This window comes from Lissotriton helveticus, chromosome 2_1 (genome assembly GCF_964261635.1).
Source record: "Lissotriton helveticus chromosome 2_1, aLisHel1.1, whole genome shotgun sequence".
Classification (NCBI taxonomy): domain Eukaryota; kingdom Metazoa; phylum Chordata; class Amphibia; order Caudata; family Salamandridae; genus Lissotriton; species Lissotriton helveticus.
The window spans coordinates 202,931,674-202,953,437 of record NC_136059.1 but is presented as its reverse complement, the minus strand read 5'-3'; the positions used below and the strand labels follow the sequence as shown (position 1 = coordinate 202,953,437).

General features: G+C 53.3%; 2 protein-coding genes across 3 annotated transcripts in view; one reads left to right on the top strand and one right to left on the bottom strand.

Annotated features, from left to right (window-relative positions):
• Nucleotides 1-20,819, bottom strand: part of KIAA1328 (KIAA1328 ortholog) — a 968,289-nt gene extending 947,470 nt beyond the window's left edge. Inside the window, exon 1 of the mRNA XM_078674730.1 lies at nt 20,692-20,819. Within this exon, the coding sequence (XP_078530856.1) occupies nt 20,692-20,740 (49 nt within the window). The 5' untranslated portion in view covers nt 20,741-20,819. The remainder of the gene's footprint in view (nt 1-20,691) is intronic.
• Nucleotides 20,820-21,415: 596 nt separating this feature from the next.
• TPGS2 (tubulin polyglutamylase complex subunit 2) overlaps nt 21,416-21,764 on the top strand; it is a 154,426-nt gene continuing 154,077 nt past the window's right edge. For both annotated transcript variants that reach the window (XM_078674728.1, XM_078674727.1), the window contains exon 1: nt 21,416-21,615. In XM_078674728.1, the coding sequence (XP_078530854.1) occupies nt 21,435-21,615 (181 nt within the window). In that variant the 5' untranslated portion in view covers nt 21,416-21,434. The remainder of the gene's footprint in view (nt 21,616-21,764) is intronic.

Below are 21,764 nucleotides of genomic sequence, written 5' to 3'. Positions count from 1 at the left end.
CACCTCCTCGACAGTAAATTGACTGAACCCCGGCAGCTCGCCACCGAGGCTGACCGGTGGGAGAGCACCCGAGTGGCCCGGAGTGGGCCGAATGAGCAGAACAGAACCAACCAAGGTCATCATCGTCCCCGAGGAGGAGGAGGAGGCCCGGGCCGGGGCAGAGACGCCGCCCCGGCTGCGCCCACTAACGCCACCCCGGCCCCAGCAGGCCGGGGAAACCCCCCGATGCGCCCGGGGTTCCGAGCTAACGTGACGTGTCATCGATGCCAGCGAGTCGGCCACTATGCCAGTGACCCGACCTGCCCGAAGAACCAGGTCCCCGGGCCCCGCCAGATGGCGGCCGCCGCCCTGGGAGAAGAACAAGTCTCCGAAGACACGGAGACCTATGAGTCGGAGCAGTTCGAGTGGGAACCCGCCGCCATGACCCTGGCATGCCTGGGAGGAAGAGACATGGTCCCGCGGACTCCCCTGCCCGCCAACACTCGGAAGTACAGCCAATGGGTGAGCATCAATGGGCGCAAGGCCGAGGCCCTGCGTGACACCGGGGCCAGTGTGACGGCCGTCCGTTGTCACCTGGTGACCCCAGAACAAATCCTACCAAACGTACTTTGCCCCGTCCGATCGGCAGATAACTCGGAGAGCCTGTGTCGGATGGCCTGCGTCCCCTTCGAATGGGGAGGAGTGTCCGGCATGCTGAAAGTAACTGTCCGCGACGATGCCCCCGTGGACTGCCTCCTGGGGAACGATCTCGAGAGCTCCCCGTGGGCCGCTGTAGAAAGAAGAGAGCATCTGGGGATGTTGGGTCTCCCGGACTGGGCATGCGTAACCACCCGGTCCATGGCCACCCGCACCATCCCTAGACCAGAAGAACCAGAATGGGCAGCACCTCCGCCCTCGATCACTCCAGAAGAAGACTTCCTCCAGACCGACCAACCGGACCCCACCACAGAGGGGTCCACACAGCCCCCCGAGCTTCCCGACCTGGCTCAGTGGCGTCAAGAAGGGGGGCCCACCCAGGAACAATTCCGGCAGGAGCAAAAGACCTGCCCCTCCCTCGAGGGATTGCGACAGCAAGCGCTCGCCCAGAGCCAAGGAGACACCACCGGGGCCCACTGGGTTTATTGGGACAATGATCTCTTGTACAGCGAGCAGAAAATCGCAGAACTGGGGGCCGGGCGAGTGCTGGTGGTGCCCCTCCACTTCAGAGACTTCCTGTTGAACCTAGCCCATGATGTCCCCCTGGCCGGGCACCTGGGCCAAGACAAGACCTACCACCGCCTGGTGACTCACTTTTTTTGGCCCAAAATGAGAAATGACGTCTCCAACCATTGCCGGTCCTGCCCGACCTGCCAGGCCAGCGGGAAGAGCGGCCGCAAACTCAAGGCACCCCTACAACCATTCCCCGTGGTGACCACCCCGTTCAAAAGGGTGGGAATAGACATTGTGGGGCCCCTGGACCCCCGAACAGCACAGGGGCATCGCTTCATCCTGGTCCTGGTGGACCACGCCACCCGCTATCCTGAGGCGGTCCCCCTCCGTACTATAACAGCCCCAGTAGTGGGTCGAGCCTTGATGGGGATCTTCTCTCGAGTGGGCTTCCCCCGGGAAGTCGTCAGCGACAGGGGTACGAACTTTATTTCAAAGTATATGAAATCCCTCTGGCAGCAGTGCGGAGTCACTTACCGCTTCACCACCCCCTATCACCCCCAGGGGAACGGACTGGTCGAGCGGTTCAACCGCACCCTCAAGGGGATGATCATGGGGCTGGAAGAACCCCTACGCCGCCAGTGGGACGTGCTACTACCGTGCCTCCTCTTCGCCTACCGAGAAGTCCCCCAGAAGTCCCTCGGCTTCAGTCCCTTCGAACTCCTGTACGGACACCCCGTTCGCGGGCCTCTCAGCCTAGTGAAGGAGGAATGGGAAATGGCCCCCCTAAAGACCCCTCCGGACGTCTACAAATACCTCCTGACCCTCCGAAATCAGACCCGGAAATTCAGGGAGATCGCTAAAGCCAATCTGGAGGCCAGTCAGGAGGACATGAAGAAGTGGTACGACCAACATGCCTCCTCCATCGAGTTTGAACCGGGTCAGCAGGTATGGGTGATGTCCCCCATCGAACCGTGTGCCTTGCAAGACAAATGGACGGGGCCCTTCAAGGTGATCGAGCGCAGGAGTCCCGTCACCTATCTCATCGACCTGGAGTCCCCCCGGAACCCCCTCTGGGTCCTCCACGCCAACAGGCTCAAACCCCACTTCATGCGCTCAGAGCTCAGCCTGCTGATGGCGACCAACAGTGGCACAGAAGGAGACTCCGAGCCCCTCCCTGACCTACTGAGGACTCGGGAAAGAGATGGCTCGGTGGACGGGGTCCGACTCTCCGAGGCCCTGACCCCAGAGCAGCGTCAAGATTGCCGGGCCCTCCTGCTGCCGTTCGCAAACCTGTTCTCCCTCGCACCCGGAGTCACCTCCTGGGGCCTGCACGACGTGGACACGGGGGACAGTCCTCCTGTCCGACACCGGGCGTACCGAGTACCGGATCGGGTACGTACATGCATCCAAGAAGAAGTCTCCAAGATGCTCGCCCTCGGGGTCATCGAGCCTTCGGACAGTCCCTGGGCCAGCCCAGTCGTCCTGGTCCCCAAGGCCGCGGCACCGGGCACCACGCCGGAGCTCCGATTCTGCATCGACTATCAGGGGCTGAACGCGGTCACCCGAACCGACGCTCACCCTATCCCCCGAGCAGATGAACTAGTCGACCGCATGGGGGCAGCCCGCTACCTAAGCATCTTTGACCTGACAGCGGGCTACTGGCAGATCGGCCTCACCCCCAGGGCCCAAGAACGTTCCGCTTTCTCCACCCCGGACGGGCACTACCATTTCAGAGTGATGCCCTTCGGCATGAAGAACGCTCCAGCCACCTTTCAAAGACTGGTGAACCAGGTATTGGCGGGCCTCGAAGAATTCAGCGCCGCCTACCTGGACGACATCACGGTATACAGCCGCCACTGGGCCGACCACCTCCACCACCTCAGAGCGGTCCTGCAGGCCCTCCAACAGGCCGGCCTCACCATAAAGGCCAGCAAGTGCCAAATCGGCCAGGGGTCCGTGACCTACCTCGGACACCAAGTGGGGAGCGGTCTGGTGGCCCCCCTCCAACTCAAGGTAGCTGCCATCCAGTCCTGGCAACCCCCCGAAACACAAACAGAGGTCCGAGCCTTCCTGGGGCTCACCGGATACTACCGGCGGTTTGTGAGGGACTATGGCAGCATTGTGGGGCCCCTCACGGAACTCACGTCTAAGAACAACCCAAAACGAGTCAACTGGACTCCCGACTGTCACGCGGCCTTCGAGACGCTGAAGGCCGCCATGTGCACCGCTCCGGTGCTCCAGGCCCCCGACTACAGCCGCGAGTTCATCGTGCAGACCGATGCCTCCGACCATGGTATTGGGGCCGTCCTCTCCCAACTGAACCCCGAAGGAGTGGACCAACCCGTGGCCTTCATCAGCAGACGCCTACTGCCCCGAGAACAGCGCTGGAGCACCATTGAGCGAGAGGCCTTCGCAGTGGTATGGGCCCTCAAGAAGCTCCGGCCGTACCTCTTCGGAACCCATTTCCGGGTACAGACAGATCATCGGCCCCTGCAATGGCTCATGCAGATGCGGGGGGAGAACCCCAAACTATTGCGATGGTCCATCTCCCTGCAGGGGATGGACTTCACTGTGGAGCATCGCCCTGGCCAAGACCACGCCAACGCGGATGGCCTGTCCCGCTTTTTCCGCCTCGACGAGGAAAGTCCCCAAGAAGATGGGTGACTCTCCCCGCCTTCAGCTGGGGGGGACGCATGTTGGACAGGCCACATGAAGGGCTCGCTCCCTCCCCGCAGGACAGGGCCCGGGCCACCGTCAGCACCATTGCCCGGCCCAGCCGCCATCTTGGACACAGCACCGCGCGGCCTCAGCCCGAGCCCGACCCCAACCCTGGGCCTGGCCAGGCCCCGACATCCCGGCACCACCCTCCACCCAGGAGGTGATCGGACCACTTGGCAGGTCAATGGGAGTAAGAAGTGTCGATGGCTCTCCCCCGCCAGGTGCCGAGCACCCCCAGCCTCCTCGGGCGCTGGCTCCACCCCCCTGCTGGGTGTCTGGACTCCCTCATCCCAGACCTCCCGACCTCCAAGAGCGAGGGTCCGGACATCAAAGGGCGCCAGACCTATAACTGAGGCCGCCCCAGGACAGGAAGGCAGTTGTATCCTGGAGTCGAGAGACACCGCGAGGAACTCATCCTTGACGGACTGCTGGCGCTGCCACAGCCCTGCCTTGTGAACTATTGTCCTGCCTGCTGGCGCTGCCGCGGCCCTCTGCAACCTTCATCCTCGTGGGACCTGCTGGCGCTGCAGCGGCCCTCTGCAACCTTCATCCTCGTGGGACCTGCTGGCGCTGCCGCGGCCCGTTGTAACCTTCATCCTCGTGGGACCTGCTGGCGCTGCCGCGGCCCGTTGCAACCTGCATTCTCGTGGGACCTGCTGGCGCTGCCGCGGCCCGTTGTAACCTTCATCCTCGTTGGGACCTGCTGGCGCTGCCGCGGCCCGTTGTAACCTTCATCCTCGTTGGGACCTGCTGGCGCTGCCGCGGCCCGTTGCCACCTACGACCTCTTCGGGACCTGCCGGCGCTGCCGCGGTCTGACCCATCCGAACACCGAGCTCGAGGATTGTGAGCTATCACCGTTACACCTCCGTACCCGTGGGTACCAAGACTGTCCCGCTACCCCCTTCCCTTACTAGAGACTAGAATTGAGAGGATCATCGTGTCCTGATCGCCTTGTATCGTACCACTCTACTACCAGAAGTGCCTATAAAAGGTGTTACCCTGATCTTTGTGTGGTGTCCATCTGTGGGGGGGAAGTTACCTGTCTGTGCGATCACTGTGCTCGGCCGACCCTCCAGGTCTCCGTCTAACAACGGACAGGTTTGTAAAGAGGGCACGGGCGGGAGTAAAGAGATCACAGACAACGGGTGGGGGGCGGGAGTAAATAGGGCACGGACAACGGGCGGGGGGAGGAAGTAAAGAGATCACGGACAACGGGTGGGGGGCGGGAGTAAAGACAGCAGGGACAATGGGAGGGAGGCAGGAGTAAAGAGATCACGGACAACGGGTGGGGGCGGGAGTAAAGACAGCAGGGACAATGGGAGGGAGGCAGGAGTAAAGAGATCACGGACAACGGGTGGGGGGCGGGAGTAAAGACAGCAGGGACAATGGGAGGGAGGCAGGAGTAAAGAGATCACGGACAACGGGTGGGGGGCGAGAGTAAAGACAGCAGGGACAATGGGAGGGAGGCAGGAGTAAAGAGATCACGGACAACGGGTGGGGGCGGGAGTAAAGACAGCAGGGACAATGGGCGGGGGCGGGAGTGAAGAGATCACGGACAGGTTTGTAAAGAGGGCACGGGCGGGAGTAAAGAGATCACAGACAACGGGTTGGGGGCGGGAGTAAATAGGGCACAGACAACGGGCGGGGGGAGGAAGTAAAGAGATCACGGACAACGGGTGGGGGGCGGGAGTAAAGACAGCAGGGACAATGGGAGGGAGGCAGGAGTAAAGAGATCACGGACAACGGGTGGGGGCGGGAGTAAAGACAGCAGGGACAATGGGAGGGAGGCAGGAGTAAAGAGATCACGGACAACGGGTGGGGGCGGGAGTAAAGACAGCAGGGACAATGGGAGGGAGGCAGGAGTAAAGAGATCACGGACAACGGGTGGGGGGCGGGAGTAAAGACAGCAGGGACAATGGGAGGGAGGCAGGAGTAAAGAGATCACGGACAACGGGGGTGGGGGGCGGGAGTAAAGACAGCAGGGACAATGGGAGGGAGGCAGGAGTAAAGAGATCACGGACAACGGGTGGGGGGCGAGAGTAAAGACAGCAGGGACAATGGGAGGGAGGCAGGAGTAAGGAGATCACGGACAACGGGTGGGGGCGGGAGTAAAGACAGCAGGGACAATGGGCGGGGGCGGGAGTGAAGAGATCACGGACAGGTTTGTAAAGAGGGCACGGGCAACGGGCGGGAGTAAAGAGATCACAGACAACGGGTGGGGGGCGGGAGTAAATAGGGCACGGACAACGGGCGGGGGGAGGAAGTAAAGAGATCACGGACAACGGGTGGGGGCGGGAGTAAAGACAGCAGGGACAATGGGAGGGAGGCAGGAGTAAAGAGATCACGGACAACGGGTGGGGGCGGGAGTAAAGACAGCAGGGACAATGGGAGGGAGGCAGGAGTAAAGAGATCACGGACAACGGGTGGGGGGCGGGAGTAAAGACAGAAGGGACAATGGGAGGGAGGCAGGAGTAAAGAGATCACGGACAACGGGTGGGGGGCGAGAGTAAAGACAGCAGGGACAATGGGAGGGAGGCAGGAGTAAAGAGATCACGGACAACGGGTGGGGGCGGGAGTAAAGACAGCAGGGACAATGGGCGGGGGCGGGAGTGAAGAGATCACGGACAGGTTTGTAAAGAGGGCACGGGCAACGGGCCGGAGTAAAGAGATCACAGACAACGGTGGGGGGCGGGAGTAAATAGGGCACGGACAACGGGCGGGGGGAGGAAGTAAAGAGATCACGGACAACGGGTGGGGGGCGGGAGTAAAGACAGCAGGGACAATGGGAGGGAGGCAGGAGTAAAGAGATCACGGACAACGGGTGGGGGCGGGAGTAAAGACAGCAGGGACAATGGGAGGGAGGCAGGAGTAAAGAGATCACGGACAACGGGTGGGGGGCGGGAGTAAAGACAGCAGGGACAATGGGAGGGAGGCAGGAGTAAAGAGATCACGGAGAACGGGTGGGGGCGGGAGTAAAAACAGCAGGGACAATGGGCGGGGGGGCGGGAGTGAAGAGATCACGGACAGGTTTGTAAAGAGGGCACGGGCAACGGGCGGGAGTAAAGAGATCACAGACAACCGGTGGGGGCGGGAGTAAATAGGGCACGGACAACGGGTGGGGGTCAAGACTGATTTGCATAATGCTGGGTCTGAACTGAGGTGGCATGGGGAGCACAAGAACTATGGCTGTTTATGTCTCATGTGGGACCAGCAGAGATGTCCTTGTGTGATACGCAATCAGCAGTGACGTACATTGTCTATACATGATAAGTGGGGATGATTGCCGGCAGATTATAAACCGCCATGAAGGTCACGCTGGGTTGATGCACACTGGGCGTGGACGTGCATGAGTTAGACATTGTAAGTTTGGTTATCCATGGTTTAGGAACGCTTACATTGATGTATATGTATTGTTTATAGTTAAGGAGCATAGAGGTTTATGGTTTATTAATGGTCATACCCAGGTCCGGTAGCTCAGTGGACTAATGCGTCCCCTCCAGGAGTCTGTGTTTGGGCCAATGGCCAAAGGTCCACTCAACCTTTCATCCTTACAAGATTGATAAAATGAGTACCACTGAGTTGGATAACAAACGCACCCGTTATTTAGTGCCAAGATGTCCCAGGGGATGAATGCGTGATTGATAAATGTATGATATGCTATGTTATGGCATGTTAGGTCATGTAATGTTATGCTATTTTATGTTCTCATGGAGGGAGGTGGTTTATATAGACTTTAAATTAATTTCAACACTTTATATACTTTATACAATGTCAGCCTGGATGCCTGTCACTTACCTTTGTTGGTCCCGCCCATTTCAGCTGGAGGCTCAGCTCACACTCTGTATTTACTGTCTGTGCTAACATGCCATTCACATGACCTTCACATGAGCAAGGGTCCTTCCTGTCCTTTCCCTCCAACAGCACTGGCAGTGACAGTACCAGGTGCCACTGTTGTATTCGCAGCCCCGTCCCAGGGTCATGCTGCAGACCACGTGACGTGCACGGGCAACGGGCGGGGGTAAAGAGATCACGGACAACGGGTGGGGGGCGGGAGTAAATAGGGCACGGACAACGGGTGGGGTCGGTAGTAAAGACAGCAGGGACAATGGGAGGGAGGCGGGAGTGAAGAGATCACCGACAACGGGCGGGGGCGGGAGTAAAGAGATCACGGACAACGGGCGGGGGGCGGGAGTAAAGAGATCACGGACAACGGGTGGGGGGCGGGAGTAAAGAGATCACGGACAACGGGTGGGGGGCGGGAGTAAAGACAGCAGGGACAATGGGAGGGAGGCGGGAGTGAAGAGATCACCGACAACGGGCGGGAGGCAGGAGTAAAGAGATCACGGACAACGGGTGGGGGGCGGGAGTAAAGACAGCAGGGACAATGGGAGGGAGGCGGGAGTGAAGAGATCACGGACAACGGGCGGGAGGCGGGAGTAAAGAGATCACGGACAACGGGTGGGGGGTGGGAGTAAATAGGGCACGGACAATGGGTGGGGGGCGGGAGTAAAGACAGCAGGGACAATGGGAGGGAGGCAGGAGTAAAGAAATCACGGACAACGGGTGGGGGGCGAGAGTAAAGACAGCAGGGACAATGGGAGGGAGGCAGGAGTAAAGAGATCACGGACAACGGGTGGGGGCGAGAGTAAAGAGATCACGGACAATGGGAGGGAGGCGGGAGTGAAGAGATCACGGACAACGGGAGGGAGGCGGGAGTAAAGAGATCACGGACAACGGGAGGGAGGCGGGAGTAAAGAGATCACGGACAACGGACGGGGGGCGGGAGTAAAGACAGCAGGGACAACGGGTGGGGTCGGTAGTAAAGACAGCAGGGACAACGGGCGGGGGCGGGAGTAAAGAGATCACGGACAACGGGCGGGAGTAAAGACAGCAGGGACAATGGGAGGGAGGCGGGAGTGAAGAGATCACGGACAACGGGAGGGAGGCGGGAGTAAAGAGATCACGGACAACGGGCGGGGGGCGGGAGTAAAGACAGCAGGGACAACGGGAGGGAGGCGGGAGTGAAGAGATCACGGACAACGGGCGGGGGCGGGAGTAAAGAGATCACGGACAACGGGCGGGAGTAAAGACAGCAGGGACAATGGGAGGGAGGCGGGAGTGAAGAGATCACGGACAACGGGCAGGGGCGGGAGTAAAGACAGCAGGGACAACGGGCGGGAGTGAAGAGATCACGGACAACGGGCGGGAGGGAGTAAATAGGGCACGGACAACGTCGTATGGAAAACAAACGGAAGAGAAAGCACGCCTGTTCCTCTGGGAAAGGTGTTGTTGCAGCAGGCCTAGGCAAACACACCGCTCATCCACCAAGGCCTGGAAGACATTGGGGCCGAGGTGACAAGGGAAGGTGTCAGAAAAAGCACAGAGCTCCTACTGCTCCAGCAACAGGAAGGAAACAACGGACATGCACTGGTAGCCGTGGGCTGTAACGGAGCCCCTAAAAACACAACTCTAACCACCCTAAGACCCCGGCCCATCATCGCTCAGTGCCTGCCTTCCCAGTGCGGCCCTGCTGAAGGGAGCGAGCGAAGGATAATGTCGTGAGCGTGCGAGCATGCGCCTCAGCTGTACGGGCGCACACTCAGTCACGCTGTGCGTGGTTCCGTGTACCGTGAGCGTGCACATTGGACGTCTAGGAAACTCGTCATCCGGGAAGCCAGCCGGAAGATTTGCGGTGCGTGATCATGGAGAGCCCCGCCTGTTGCCAAGCCTGAGCCGCTGACACACACCTGAGGAGGAAAGACCGGCCTGGAGAGCAGCGGGGGAGTCCTGAGTCAGCCCGGTGAGTAGGGGGGACGTGTTTTTTGGTGCATCAGGCTAGCGAGACAGAGATGAGCACTTGGAGTGTATGGATGTGCGTGTGACTGTGTGTGTGTGTGCGCATGAGCGCGGGGGGGTCACCTTTGTGTGTGAGCGTGTGTGTATACTGTATGTGTGTGTGTGTGTGTGCGCGCGCCCGCGAATGAGAGGCATGGCTGACTGACTGAGATGTGCACGGCTCGGGAGGCGAGGCATGCGCGTCCACGAGGTGCAATCGGCGCTCGTGCCCCGGTCTGTGGTCCCTTCAGAGCTAGGTGGGCAGCAATAGGTCTTTCGCTGACGCGAGACCTAAAAAGGATATACCGTTGTCAGCCTGGGAAAAAAGCAGGTAATGGGCAGAACACGAAAACCTCATTTGAATGGGACATGGAAAGGCTCCACCACAGTACCATCTTTGCGGCACTGGATGCATCCTACACCCTGGGGAAGGCTCAGCCATGCCTTCAGTAAGTTCTCTCAGCTCAGTCATGAAGCAAAATCACTTATGAGGCTCCTTCCCTGCCAATGGCATACTTTAACCCAGCCTGGGCCTGGGATGAGGCAGCATCTTTCCTGCTATGCAACTACTGCAGAGAATCTTGGTTCGACCTGTTTAGCTGCTGCCCCAAACTCGCCAGCGATCAACACCGTCTGTTAGCTCCTTTATGCCGGGCCAATGGTATCAGACACTGTAGAGAAGCTTCGGACCTGTGCTTCTCCACCAACTCACCACAGACTATAGCTAGGCAGGGGAAATTCACAGACGCACTTCTCAATGCACCAACAGGGTGAGAATGGCCTAGACACGATAGAAAAACACTGGACCAGTGCCTCTCTGCTAACTCACCTTAGATTCTTGCCAGGCTGGTGACAGACGTTATTTGATCCGCAGGTTGCGTGACTAAGAAGATATAACACTCACGCCCCCCCTCCCTCCGAAGGGGTTTAATGTTGCTAACAAACCAGCAAGGCGCCCAGTCCCAAGTCATTTTAAATGTTGCAATACTAGCACTTTTCACTTTTTATCCATAAATAGTCCCCAGGTGGTTTAGCTCAGAGTAACAAGGGCACACAAACTGAAGAGTCAAGAGTTTACAATGTTTTTTTTAACATAAGGAATTTTAACACCGTTTACCAGTGCCGCAATTTTTTCATTTTATGGATCGTACTTTTCAAAGCAATTTGAAACATTTCCCATTATGGTAAATAGGAAATCAGTGATCTGATGTTAACATATACTGATTTTAAGTAATAGATCATAAGTACATTTTTAGACAGTTAACATGTTGCTGGTGAGAGGACAACTTTAGAAAATATTTATGGGGACTGGAGTTTACCCTACGAATGAATCATAAACCTTTGCTTAATTTATTTACCACCAAGGGAGCTTGCAAAGCAACTCCCAGAATTTCCAAACGGCATTACAGGTTGCAAGAGTTCCCTTTCAGATTAGAATGCATTCCAGGGGTGAAGAATGTCTTCGGGGACTGTCTGTCGTGGTTGCTCTTAATTGCACATTGAAATGTGGAAGTGGCTAAGGATGATGTTTTTTGTGTAGTAGTGCACACATCAGCGTATGAAGAGGGCTGCATAGATGAGGCAGAGTGGAGCCGAGCAGTGAGGCAGGACAAGGTTTTGGAAGAGCTCATATCGCTTTTGAACAAAGATTGGCCCATGGGGAAAATAGAGGACTCTGTGAAGGTTTTCAAAGAGGTCTTCGAAGAATTAGGTGTCTCTAACGGAATTCTGAGGCACACAAATTGGTTGGTGGTGTCTTAAGGATTGCGCGCAAAAGGTATTAAAATTGGTGCATGTAGGGATGAGAGCGATGAAGAGAAATATCCATTGGGTGAGAGATTGTGTAGAATGGAAAATGAATGATAAAGTCTCAGGTCACTGTGCCAAGTCTTGTGGAGGTAGTTAGGATGCCAGAAAAACCCTGTACTAATATTCTCAATAGCCCGAAGCGAAGTTTGTGAGATCAGTCAATATAACGGAAGTCGTAAAAGTTTTGCACACGTTGTTTTGAGGAAAGGCACTCCGACTGAGCTGGTGACGGACAAAGGAGTACAATTTATGTGACATGATTTTAGAAAATATATGAACCGTTTGGGGGTAAAGCATGTGAATACCTTCTTGTACCATCCCAGGAGCAATGGTCTTGTGGAGAGGTGCAATAGAGTAATTAAGGATAATGTGCAATTGACTTTAGAGAATGGCTTGGATTGTGACAGTGAACTGGTGGACTTGTTGTGGGCAAATCGCACCACTCCAAATGCAGTTACAGGGATGTTACCTTTTGCATTGCTCAAGGGAAGGTTGGCTGCTACCAAATTGGTTTGTCCATGGAGGAACAGTTTGAAGGTGTCAGATGAAAAAAAGGCACAAGTTAAGGAAAGGCGTGAAGCTGTGCAAAGAAAATATGCGACTGAGGAAGCAGATGAGCAGTTGATAATCAAGGAAGGAGATTGGGTCAGAGACAAGTTGCCTGGAATAATTGACAAGGGGCATTCAAAATGTTCTGACCCGGACAAAGTGGTGTGTGCAAAGAGGAGTGTGGTCAAGCTTCAGGATGGCAGGTGGTTGACTTAAGAAAAGCTATCTGTACAAGAGTGTCTGAACAGGAAAGATAATACCCATGGTCTAAGAGTCCCAAAAATATTAGAGCCATGCACGAGAGTGTCTAAAGTGAACAAACTGCCATACACAAGTACCTCTATGGAAAGAAAACCATTGGTGTGGCTACACAACTATGTATCTGGAAATCTTTATTGAGTTTTGTGCTATGGTTTGTTTAGAAGAAGAAGGGTTTTTGTATATTTTGCACAAGTGAAGGGTTGAAATGCGGAGTAAGGGATGACTTCACTGTTGTGGGAATGTGGAATGCGATGTTTGAATATAGTCAGTTAATGTTCCTCTGGCTGCCCTGCTGGTTGCACTTTCCTTTATAGGAATAAACGTACTTGTTCCTGAGCTTCACGACTCGTGTCATTATTATCTCAGACCTTTCAATGCTGTAACACTGTTCCATTGACAAAGCCATAAAAATCAAAGTCACTTCACTGAATACGCCCTTGAAGACAAGAGTATTTTACCACTCTTTATTGGACATGCCCTTTAAAGAAAAACACTATGATTGACTGCGCAATCTGCGTGCCCATAAAAGAAAAGATAACTTCACTATGCAGACCCTTCGTTGGAAAGACTATTTAAATGAAAGTAATGACCAACTATCACTCGACAGGACATTTAAAGATGTATGTTATGGTCATGCCGGAATTTTACAGAAAACGGACAAAAAATAATCTTCTCACTCAGCGCACCAAGTATGCTTTTCACTGTTGAAGACTCTCACTCTTTGACTTCGTCAGTAGTTGCTATATACATTTACTGTTTCCACGCCAATTTGAATGCTTGCCTGCAGCTCTCTATGTGAAGGTGATGACAAAATAAACGAATTTTGCTTAACAAACCCCGATCTCAAACTATAACTATTAATAAATAGCAGGAGGATGTCAGGCAGAGGGGATCTGATTTCTTTAGTCGCCACTGATGGAAGTATAGCTCCCACTATGTGCATACACTCACCACACCCCCAAAAACTACTATCAATTGACTGTCAACAGCCACTATTTTACAACAGACGGACAGTCCGCCCACTGATGGTGTGCGGTCATCTAGAACCCAGTTTCAAGGGGAAACATAAGTGCAGATACTCATTAAATTGAGCTGGGGTGTGAGTAGAGGGCAGGGCATGAAGATACAAAGACACTTTTGCCATCTTTGAGTATTTACTTTGCTCCTGCATTGCCCTTGGAAATTGCCTCAAATGTACCCAATGTGAAGATACCCTCTGCACAGATAACACCTAAATAGTCTACTGTTAGAAATATGTAAGTATTCCACTGCATTTTAGGGAAAAGCGTGAGTTGGACTATCATTTCTATGCCACAAGATTTTCAGTACAAATTTACTGGGATTAGAACTGTTCATTAGTGTAATCAGCACATTGTGACAACAGGCTTGCCCTGAACTTGGCCAAATATTTGATTTTGACCCTCACTGTTTGGTCCTGGCCCAGAGAGTCTGATTCTGTGCCACTCATGTGAGATGTTAAGGCAGTGTTGTTTGATCTGGAACCTGTGTTGAATAATAATCAATCATCAAAAGGCAACACTGCATCAGCACTGAGTTTTCTTGATTCAGCACTGTGTCCTTGACTCTGTGATGCATGATTATGACTGCAATTTAAACCCACCAGTATATGATCTTGGCTAAGCCCTGTGTGATGCTGATCCATCACTGTTTGATCTTGGGCCAGCATCTAGTTGAATTTGGCTCAATAGTGTGTGATACAAGTTCAGCACGGTGTGACCTTGACCCACGGTGAATGGTCTTGGCTCAACAATCTGATCTTAGGCGACCTCTGACCCTGCTCGCAGGCAAGTCACTCCCCAAGCTGCTGCACGGCTCTGCCTGCATTGTGTTTGCCTAATTTTGTATTTTTCCTCTGTGCCTGTACTTGCTTTCTTGCCCAGACTTGTTTTTATTCCTCTGTGCCTGTACTTGCTTTCTTGCCCAGACATGTTTTTATTCCTCTGTGCCTGTAGCGGTTTTCTTGCCCAGACTTGTTTTTATTCCTGTACTTGCTTCCTTGCCCAGACTTGTTTTTATCCTCTGTGCCTGTACTTGTTTTCTTGCCTAAACTTGTTTTTCCTTTCTGTGCCCAGTTCTCCGGCGGCCCCTGCCCGTTTTTCCCGCCGCTGCATCCCTGCCCCCCCTGCAATCCCATTCGCCGCCCCGCTCCCGCCTCCCAGCTACTCGTCCCTCCCACAACCCCTCATATGGAGGCCACGCAGCGGGCGCACCGCTGGCCCGCCCAAGGCGCACCTAAGACAAGCCCGTCTGCGCCCGACACTGCTATGATACTAGAACCCTCCACACACTCAACACCGGACAATCACACACCTGCTTCCTGGCCGCCCCGAAGCGCACTCTCGGAGCATTCACCTGCCAGAACTGCAGCTTCACAAGCATCTGCCCCACCATGCTGCCGACCAGGAAAGAACCCAACCACCTCAGATGCATCCTTCTCAACACCAGCTCTGCCCGCCAACCCGCCATTGAACTCTGGGACCTACTCGACTCAACCTCCCCAGACGTAGCCTTCCTGACGGAGACCTGGCTGAACCCCGCCTCGGCATCCGACATAGCCACAGGCGTCCCGGAAGGCTACAAGATCACCCGCAGGGACCGCACCAATGGAGCAGGAGGAGGAATCTCCATCGTCCACAGGAACACTCTCAGAGTCTCGACCAACACCGATGACACCCTCAGCACCGCCAAACACCTGCACTTCTAGATCCACACCGACCCAAACACCACCCTCAGAGGAACCCTCATCTACAGACCCCCCCGGACCCCGACCACAGTTCAGCAACTCCATCGCCAACTTCGTCAGCACACATGCCCTCGCCTCCACCGACTACATCCTCCTCGGGGACCTGAACTTCCACCTCGAGAACAACGACGACACCAACTCCACCACCCTGACAACCTAGGCAACCTCGGGCTCAGACAACTCGTCACAACACCCACCCACTCCACCGCTCACACGCTTGACCCCATCTTCTCCGCAAGCCCCCACGTCTCCTTCAAACCAAACCACCGAACTCCACTGGACCGGCCATCGCCGCGTCCACTTCACCTTCAAGAAACCCACCACGCACCACCGCACCCAATAGATGCATCGCCGCTGCTGGAGCAAAGTCACCGAAGACCAGCTAACCACCACCCTCGCCCAGAGCCCACCCGCCGACCCCGACACCGCGACCTCAGACAGTGGATCAACTTCTACGAAAACACCCTCGAAACTCTCCAAAAGTCACACCAACAAGAAAGCCAGCAGGTTCACTGAAGACCTCCGGGCCTCCAAGCAAACCTGCCAAAAGCTGGAGAAGATCTGGCTCCGTGAACGAACACCGGACAGCCACGCAGTCCACAAGAACGCCACGCGCAGACACCATCACCTCATCAGATCTGCCCAAAAGGGCCTCCTTCAAAGACCACCTAGACAACTACGCGCACAACAACAAAGAGCTCTTCAATATCGTGAAAGAACTCTCCAACCCCAGTTCCAACACCAACGACGTCCCACCCTCGCAAGACCTGTGCGACTTGCTGGCCACCTTCTTCCACCGCAAGATAGCAGACATCCACGACCGGTTCAACACCACAATCGCCCCGACAACCACTGAGACCTCCGCCCCCACAACCACCATCCGCACCAACCACCTGCTCTCCTGGACCAACATCAACGACAACACCATCAAGATCATGATTAGTAACCAGAAGGCAAGAGGGAATTTTGCGTATATAATATCAAATAATTCGTAGAGGTTTCTAGTTAATTCTCTAAGGGTGAGATACAACCCTTGCCTACAATTGTAACTACAGACAAATAGAATTTGTCTGATTAAACATTCACAGAATTCTCCACCTGAGCAATACTAGCCATATGTACAAGATTCAATCAAACAAAGAATACGCTTCAATTCAATAACAATAGAAAATATTTTCCAATAAGTCTTCTTTATTTCTTCATTTTCTTTCAGTCACTCAGTACCAGTATCTTCATAATATATTGTTCATTGTCTTTGCCTTGCCAACACGTGTTTCATCCAGCTATACAGCTTATGGACTTCGTCAGGGCTAGGAACAAGTAGAACATACATTTGATTACTATTAGTGAAATCAAAAGTCCTAAGCGATGTTGTCAAACTAACTGGTGACAGAGATAAATCCTTAAATACAATGTAATCCCCATTATCAAATATTTTCTATTGTTATTGAATTGAAGCGTATTCTTTGTTTGATTGATCCTTGTACATATGGCTAGTATTGCTCAGGTGGAGAATTCTGTGACCATCAAGATCATGAACACCATCCACTCCGGATCTCTGTCAGACCCATGCCCACACCACATCTTCAACAAAGCCAGCACAGCCATCGCACCCCATCTCCGGAAAGTCATCAACACCTCCTTCGAGAGAGCAACCTTCCCGGAGAGCTGGAAGCACACCGAGATCAACGCCTTACACAAGAAACCCAAGGCGGACCCGAAGGACCTCAAGAACTTCTGGCCAATCTCCCTGCTCCCGTTCCCGGTAAGGGTCATCGAGAAGACCATCAACGAACAACTGACCCGCTACCTCGAGGAGAACAACATCCTGGACCCTTCCCAGTCCATGTTCCGCAGCAACCACAGCACCGAGACTGCACTCATCACCACCACCGATGACATCAAGTCCCTGCTGGACAACGGAGAAACAGTGGCCCTTATCCTCCTGGACCCGTCAGCCACCTTTGACATGGTCTGCCACCAGACACTACGAACATGCCTCCACAACGCCGGGATCCAAGAGAAGGCCCTGGACTGGCCCACATCCTTCCTCTCCGGCAGAACACAGAGCATCCGCCTTCCCCTTTCCGCTCCGAAGCCACTGAGATCATCTGCGGCATACCCCAGGGCTCATCCCTCAGCCCAACTCTGTTTAACATCTACATGGGACCGCTCGCCCACGTCGCCCGTTGGCACGACCTCAACATCATCTCCTATGCCAATGACACCCAGCTGATCCTCTCCCTCACCGAGGAACCCCACACCGCCAAAACCAACCTTCATGAAGGAAGTCGCTGAATGGATGTGGAACAGCCGACTGAAGCTGAACTCGGACAAGACGGAGGTCCTCATCCTCGGATCCACCCCTTCGGCCTGGTACGATTCCTGGTGGCGGGACCGCACTGGGAACCACCCCAACACCCACCGACCACGCACGCAACCTAGGGGTCATCCTCGACTCCACCCGCTCCATGACTAAACAGGTCAACGCCGTCTCCTCCTCCTGCTTCAACACCATCCGCATGCTCCGCAGGATCTACAAGTGGATCCCCACTGAAATGAGAAGAACGGTTACCCAGGCCCTCGTCAGCAGCAGGTTGGGCTATGGAAACGCCCTCTACGCAGGAGCCTCGGACAAACTCCGGAGACGTCTCCAATGCATCCAGAACGCCTCTGCACACCTGATCCTCGACATCCCTCGCCGCAGCCACATCACACGAATCCTGAGAGACCTGCACTGGCTCCTGGTCAACAAGAGGATAACCTTCAAGCTCCTCACCCACGCACACAAGGCACTCCACAACACCGGACCAACGTACCTCAACAGACGACTCCGCTTCTACACCCCCACCCACCCTGCTCGGCCGACCTCGCCCTCGCCACAGTCCCCCACTTCTGAAGAGCGACCTCCGGCGGCAGATCGTTCTCCCACATAGCCAGTAAGACCTGAAACACCCTCCCCATCCACCTACGGCAGACAAGACCTGCTGACCTTCAGAAAACTCGTCAAGACCTGGCTTTTCGAGCAGTAGCAGCATCCCCACCCCAGCACCTTGAGACCCTCACGGGTGAGTAGTGCGCTTTACAAAAGATATGATTGATTGATTGATTAAGCCTGCCTCGCCAGACCCACATCTTCTTCACTGCACAGAATACCCTCCTGACCTTTACATGCAGCCCCCTGGGCAGCAGCAGCACCGGCCGCTTTTTACCCGACTCAGCACTAACATGGAAACATTTTTAAATATACAGCAATCATTTATTTAAAGGTTCATTGCAGTTAGGGACAGGAAGTAGCTAGGCCCTTAACTTTAGGAATACCTTCATTTTTAAAAAGACAGCCACTGCATATACATGCTTTGCTAACTTTTCACCACCTGCTGACGACAGTGCATCCCTCGGTCACACCATTGACCAAGCTTTGTGGCCCCCGGGAGAATGTTTGTGAGTATCCATGGAATAGTGCAATGCCATCAACCTCTTCTTCAATGAAAAAATACATAAGATCTGACAGCAGCAAGCCTGCTTCATCTCTAATGCCCACCCATCCCTGTAGAATCCCGATCTATTGCAGATCTCACCCACATACTCAACATCCTTTTTATGAACATGCCTTACCCTCGTCCTTCATAAAGGTTTTCACTGGGGGGGGGGGGGTGCTCACTCACCCCTATTCACCGTTGTCAAGGATTCCCTCACTCGAAGCATCTTCCCAGACGCTCTTAAGACCAGCCAGTTGCTCCCACTCACTTGGATGCTAAGGTACCTGATATTCCTCCATGTAATTTCCATTGAAATCAATGGAAACTCCATGACGAGTTACCCTTGTCATTAGCATCCAAGTGGTTAAAGAAAACTACAATAGAAGCTTATGACCTCAACAACTACTGGCCCATCACTCACCTTTGAATAACCAGCAAGATCACTGAAAAGCAGCAAACGCACCGCTCTGAGATTATATTAATCCTAACTATCATCTGGAAGACTACGAGTCTGGCTTAATCTTATACTGTATTAGTCGACAAGCACAAGGGAAACCCTACTCACGAAGAACCAGGGTATGTATTGTATATCAAGAAACAACGGTTCTTGTGGAGACAATAACAAGTTATATAGATAATCAAAATGCACAATGGCAATACCAATTGGACAAGTGGATTTCAGACATAAAGGAAGCCGAGTACAGTGTGATTGCGTATTTGTAGTTTATAAGAAATATTCAAACAGATTTCAAATATATACAAAGATTGGTGCCTAGTGTCCCCAGTGAAAAATTGGAACCAAAAGGGAAATGGAGTTGTGACGTTTGTGACAATTATAGCATGGTTTCCATTATATTGAAAAAACTACCATTTATATTTTTTAAAGTCTTCTCAGACACTGAGTAATAATCAGTGCTGTGTAATGATTTGTTTTCTTTTTAGTCAACGGCGTTTTGACCCTTCCAAAGACACTGGGTCTCTTCAGGACCTAATAATATAGGGACATCTGAAAAAATAACAGTTGGCATGCGCAGCCACGTGTGCGAAGTGAAAGACACCGGTCAAGGGTAAAAGGAATAAGGATACTCACAATGGACCCAGCCGGCTACTCAGTGGTAGGGAAGAGGTGGAGGCTGGCAATAATGGATGAGGCAGGGCAGGTGCCCGGGCCTGTGATTTAGAGCTGTTTGGGAGGTATTATCCGTAATGTGTCTTCATGGGTGCAAGATAGGTGGAGCAGAGACGATGCGGGAACAGGGTGTGTCCCGTCTGTCGGTTTCTTCTGACTGAATTAGTTTACGATGCGTGCAGCCGCTACTTGTCTCCTCCTCGGCGTATGTTAGATACGCAATCACACTGTACTCTGCTTCCTTTATGTCTGAAATCCACTTGACCCATTGGTATTGCCATTGTGCATTTTGATTATCTATATAACTTGTTATTGTCTCCACAAGAACCGTTGTATCAACTTATACTGTAGCACAGACACTGCTACCTTACCCAGCTTAGACGATGCACTCCTGCTCACAGAAAAATGACTCATGTCTCCTGATACTTCTGGACCTCTCAGCTGCCTTCAAAAAGTGGCCCATCCCACCATTATCGCCCACCGCTTGAGTTACCAGTCTCTCTGGCGGACTGCAAGAAGCCACCTGCTGATGGGCTGTCAGCTACAGTTTACAGAACTGTCACGTTTCTTGGTTTCATGCACTAGTAGCTGATCGAGTGCAGGATTTGTTTGCACTCTGGGTCCGTTGCTCTGCTGAATCAGAAATGTTAACAGACAACACACTCCAGAATGCAAAGATAAAAAAGTTGGACTGGACGGGCTACTGGTGAAACAGCAGTCTAAATTAATTTATTTTGACGGAATGGGAGCACTCGTTGCCCGGAGTTGACACTGTGCACACTCAAGAGAGGAAGCTGACCTCCCTCGGTGATTTCCCACGGGGCCGTCCAGACAGTCCTTCAGAAACCCTCCTGTTGAAGGTGCCACCAGCTATTACTTCCTGCTGACAGAGCATGTCACCCATGTGGATAGTATACCACCCTCCACCCACTGCCGAGCACGGGTTCACGTCCAGGCACTGTCTGCTGCCACTAGACTCGCTGATAAAGGATACAGTCTCTGCTCCAGTACAGGGCTGCGCTCACTGCAGCGGCATCCGCCATCTTCAAACAGCCGCCGCCTCCCACAGCTGACACCCAGCCACTCCCATAGCCGCGGTGCAGCCATTGGCTGCTCGGCGCTGCCGGCTCGAGTCCTATTGGGCGAAGACAGTCACTGACGGTATAGAAAGACAACAAGGTGGTAGGCCATCCAATAGAGGATGCGCTGTAGGCGGACATGTTGAAACTGCAATCGTTGCAGTTGAAAACGCGATACACAATAAAATATTAAGTAAATCGTGCTTCTCTTCAAACATAGGTATTTTAACATGCAACTTTAACTTCCATGTTCATAAAATGGCTTGTTTTTAAAATGCGATTGATAAAATACTAATTTATAGTGAAAATCGCTTTATTTCAGTAAGATTTCAAAGATATTGATATTTATTCATATGGGTAAACCAAAACCGTCTTTGAATTGAACGATAAGTAATCTTTGAACCAAATATCCCTTTATTTCGAACACAACAGCTCGTTAACCTTTTCGCTCCTAATCTTGTGTCCCTTTTCTATGTTTATTAATATGCTGGCACTTGAGAAAAGTGACAGTTAGTGCAACTTTTTTCACAGGCACGTACCAGTGCATCCTGGGATATGTTGTCTACAACAGCTTCTCGGATCCAGTTAATGGGCAGAACTGAACTACAGATACCATCACATTGTGGTAGGAAGCAAAGAAGGACCACCTTAATTTGTAATGTACAGCGGCCTGCCCTGCACGTTGCTTCCCCGGCATGCTCTGCGCCTACTGTGTGTATCCTGGTTACCCCGCAGGTCTCTGCTGCTAAGGGGTGGAGCAGTAGTCAGGATGGAGGAGAAGATCTCCGGATTGAAGCCCCATCTGGAAACGCTGACCCTTGGAATCATCAAGATCCTAGGTGAGAGGGGATGCCTGGCGTAGGATGCAGGTGGACTGCGGAGAGACGCGTTACTGTATATTATTGTAAACTCGAGATATGGCAATTTTGGGGATAATTGTAAACGCATGAAGGACATCATGATATAATCAAGATCCTAGGTGAGAGGG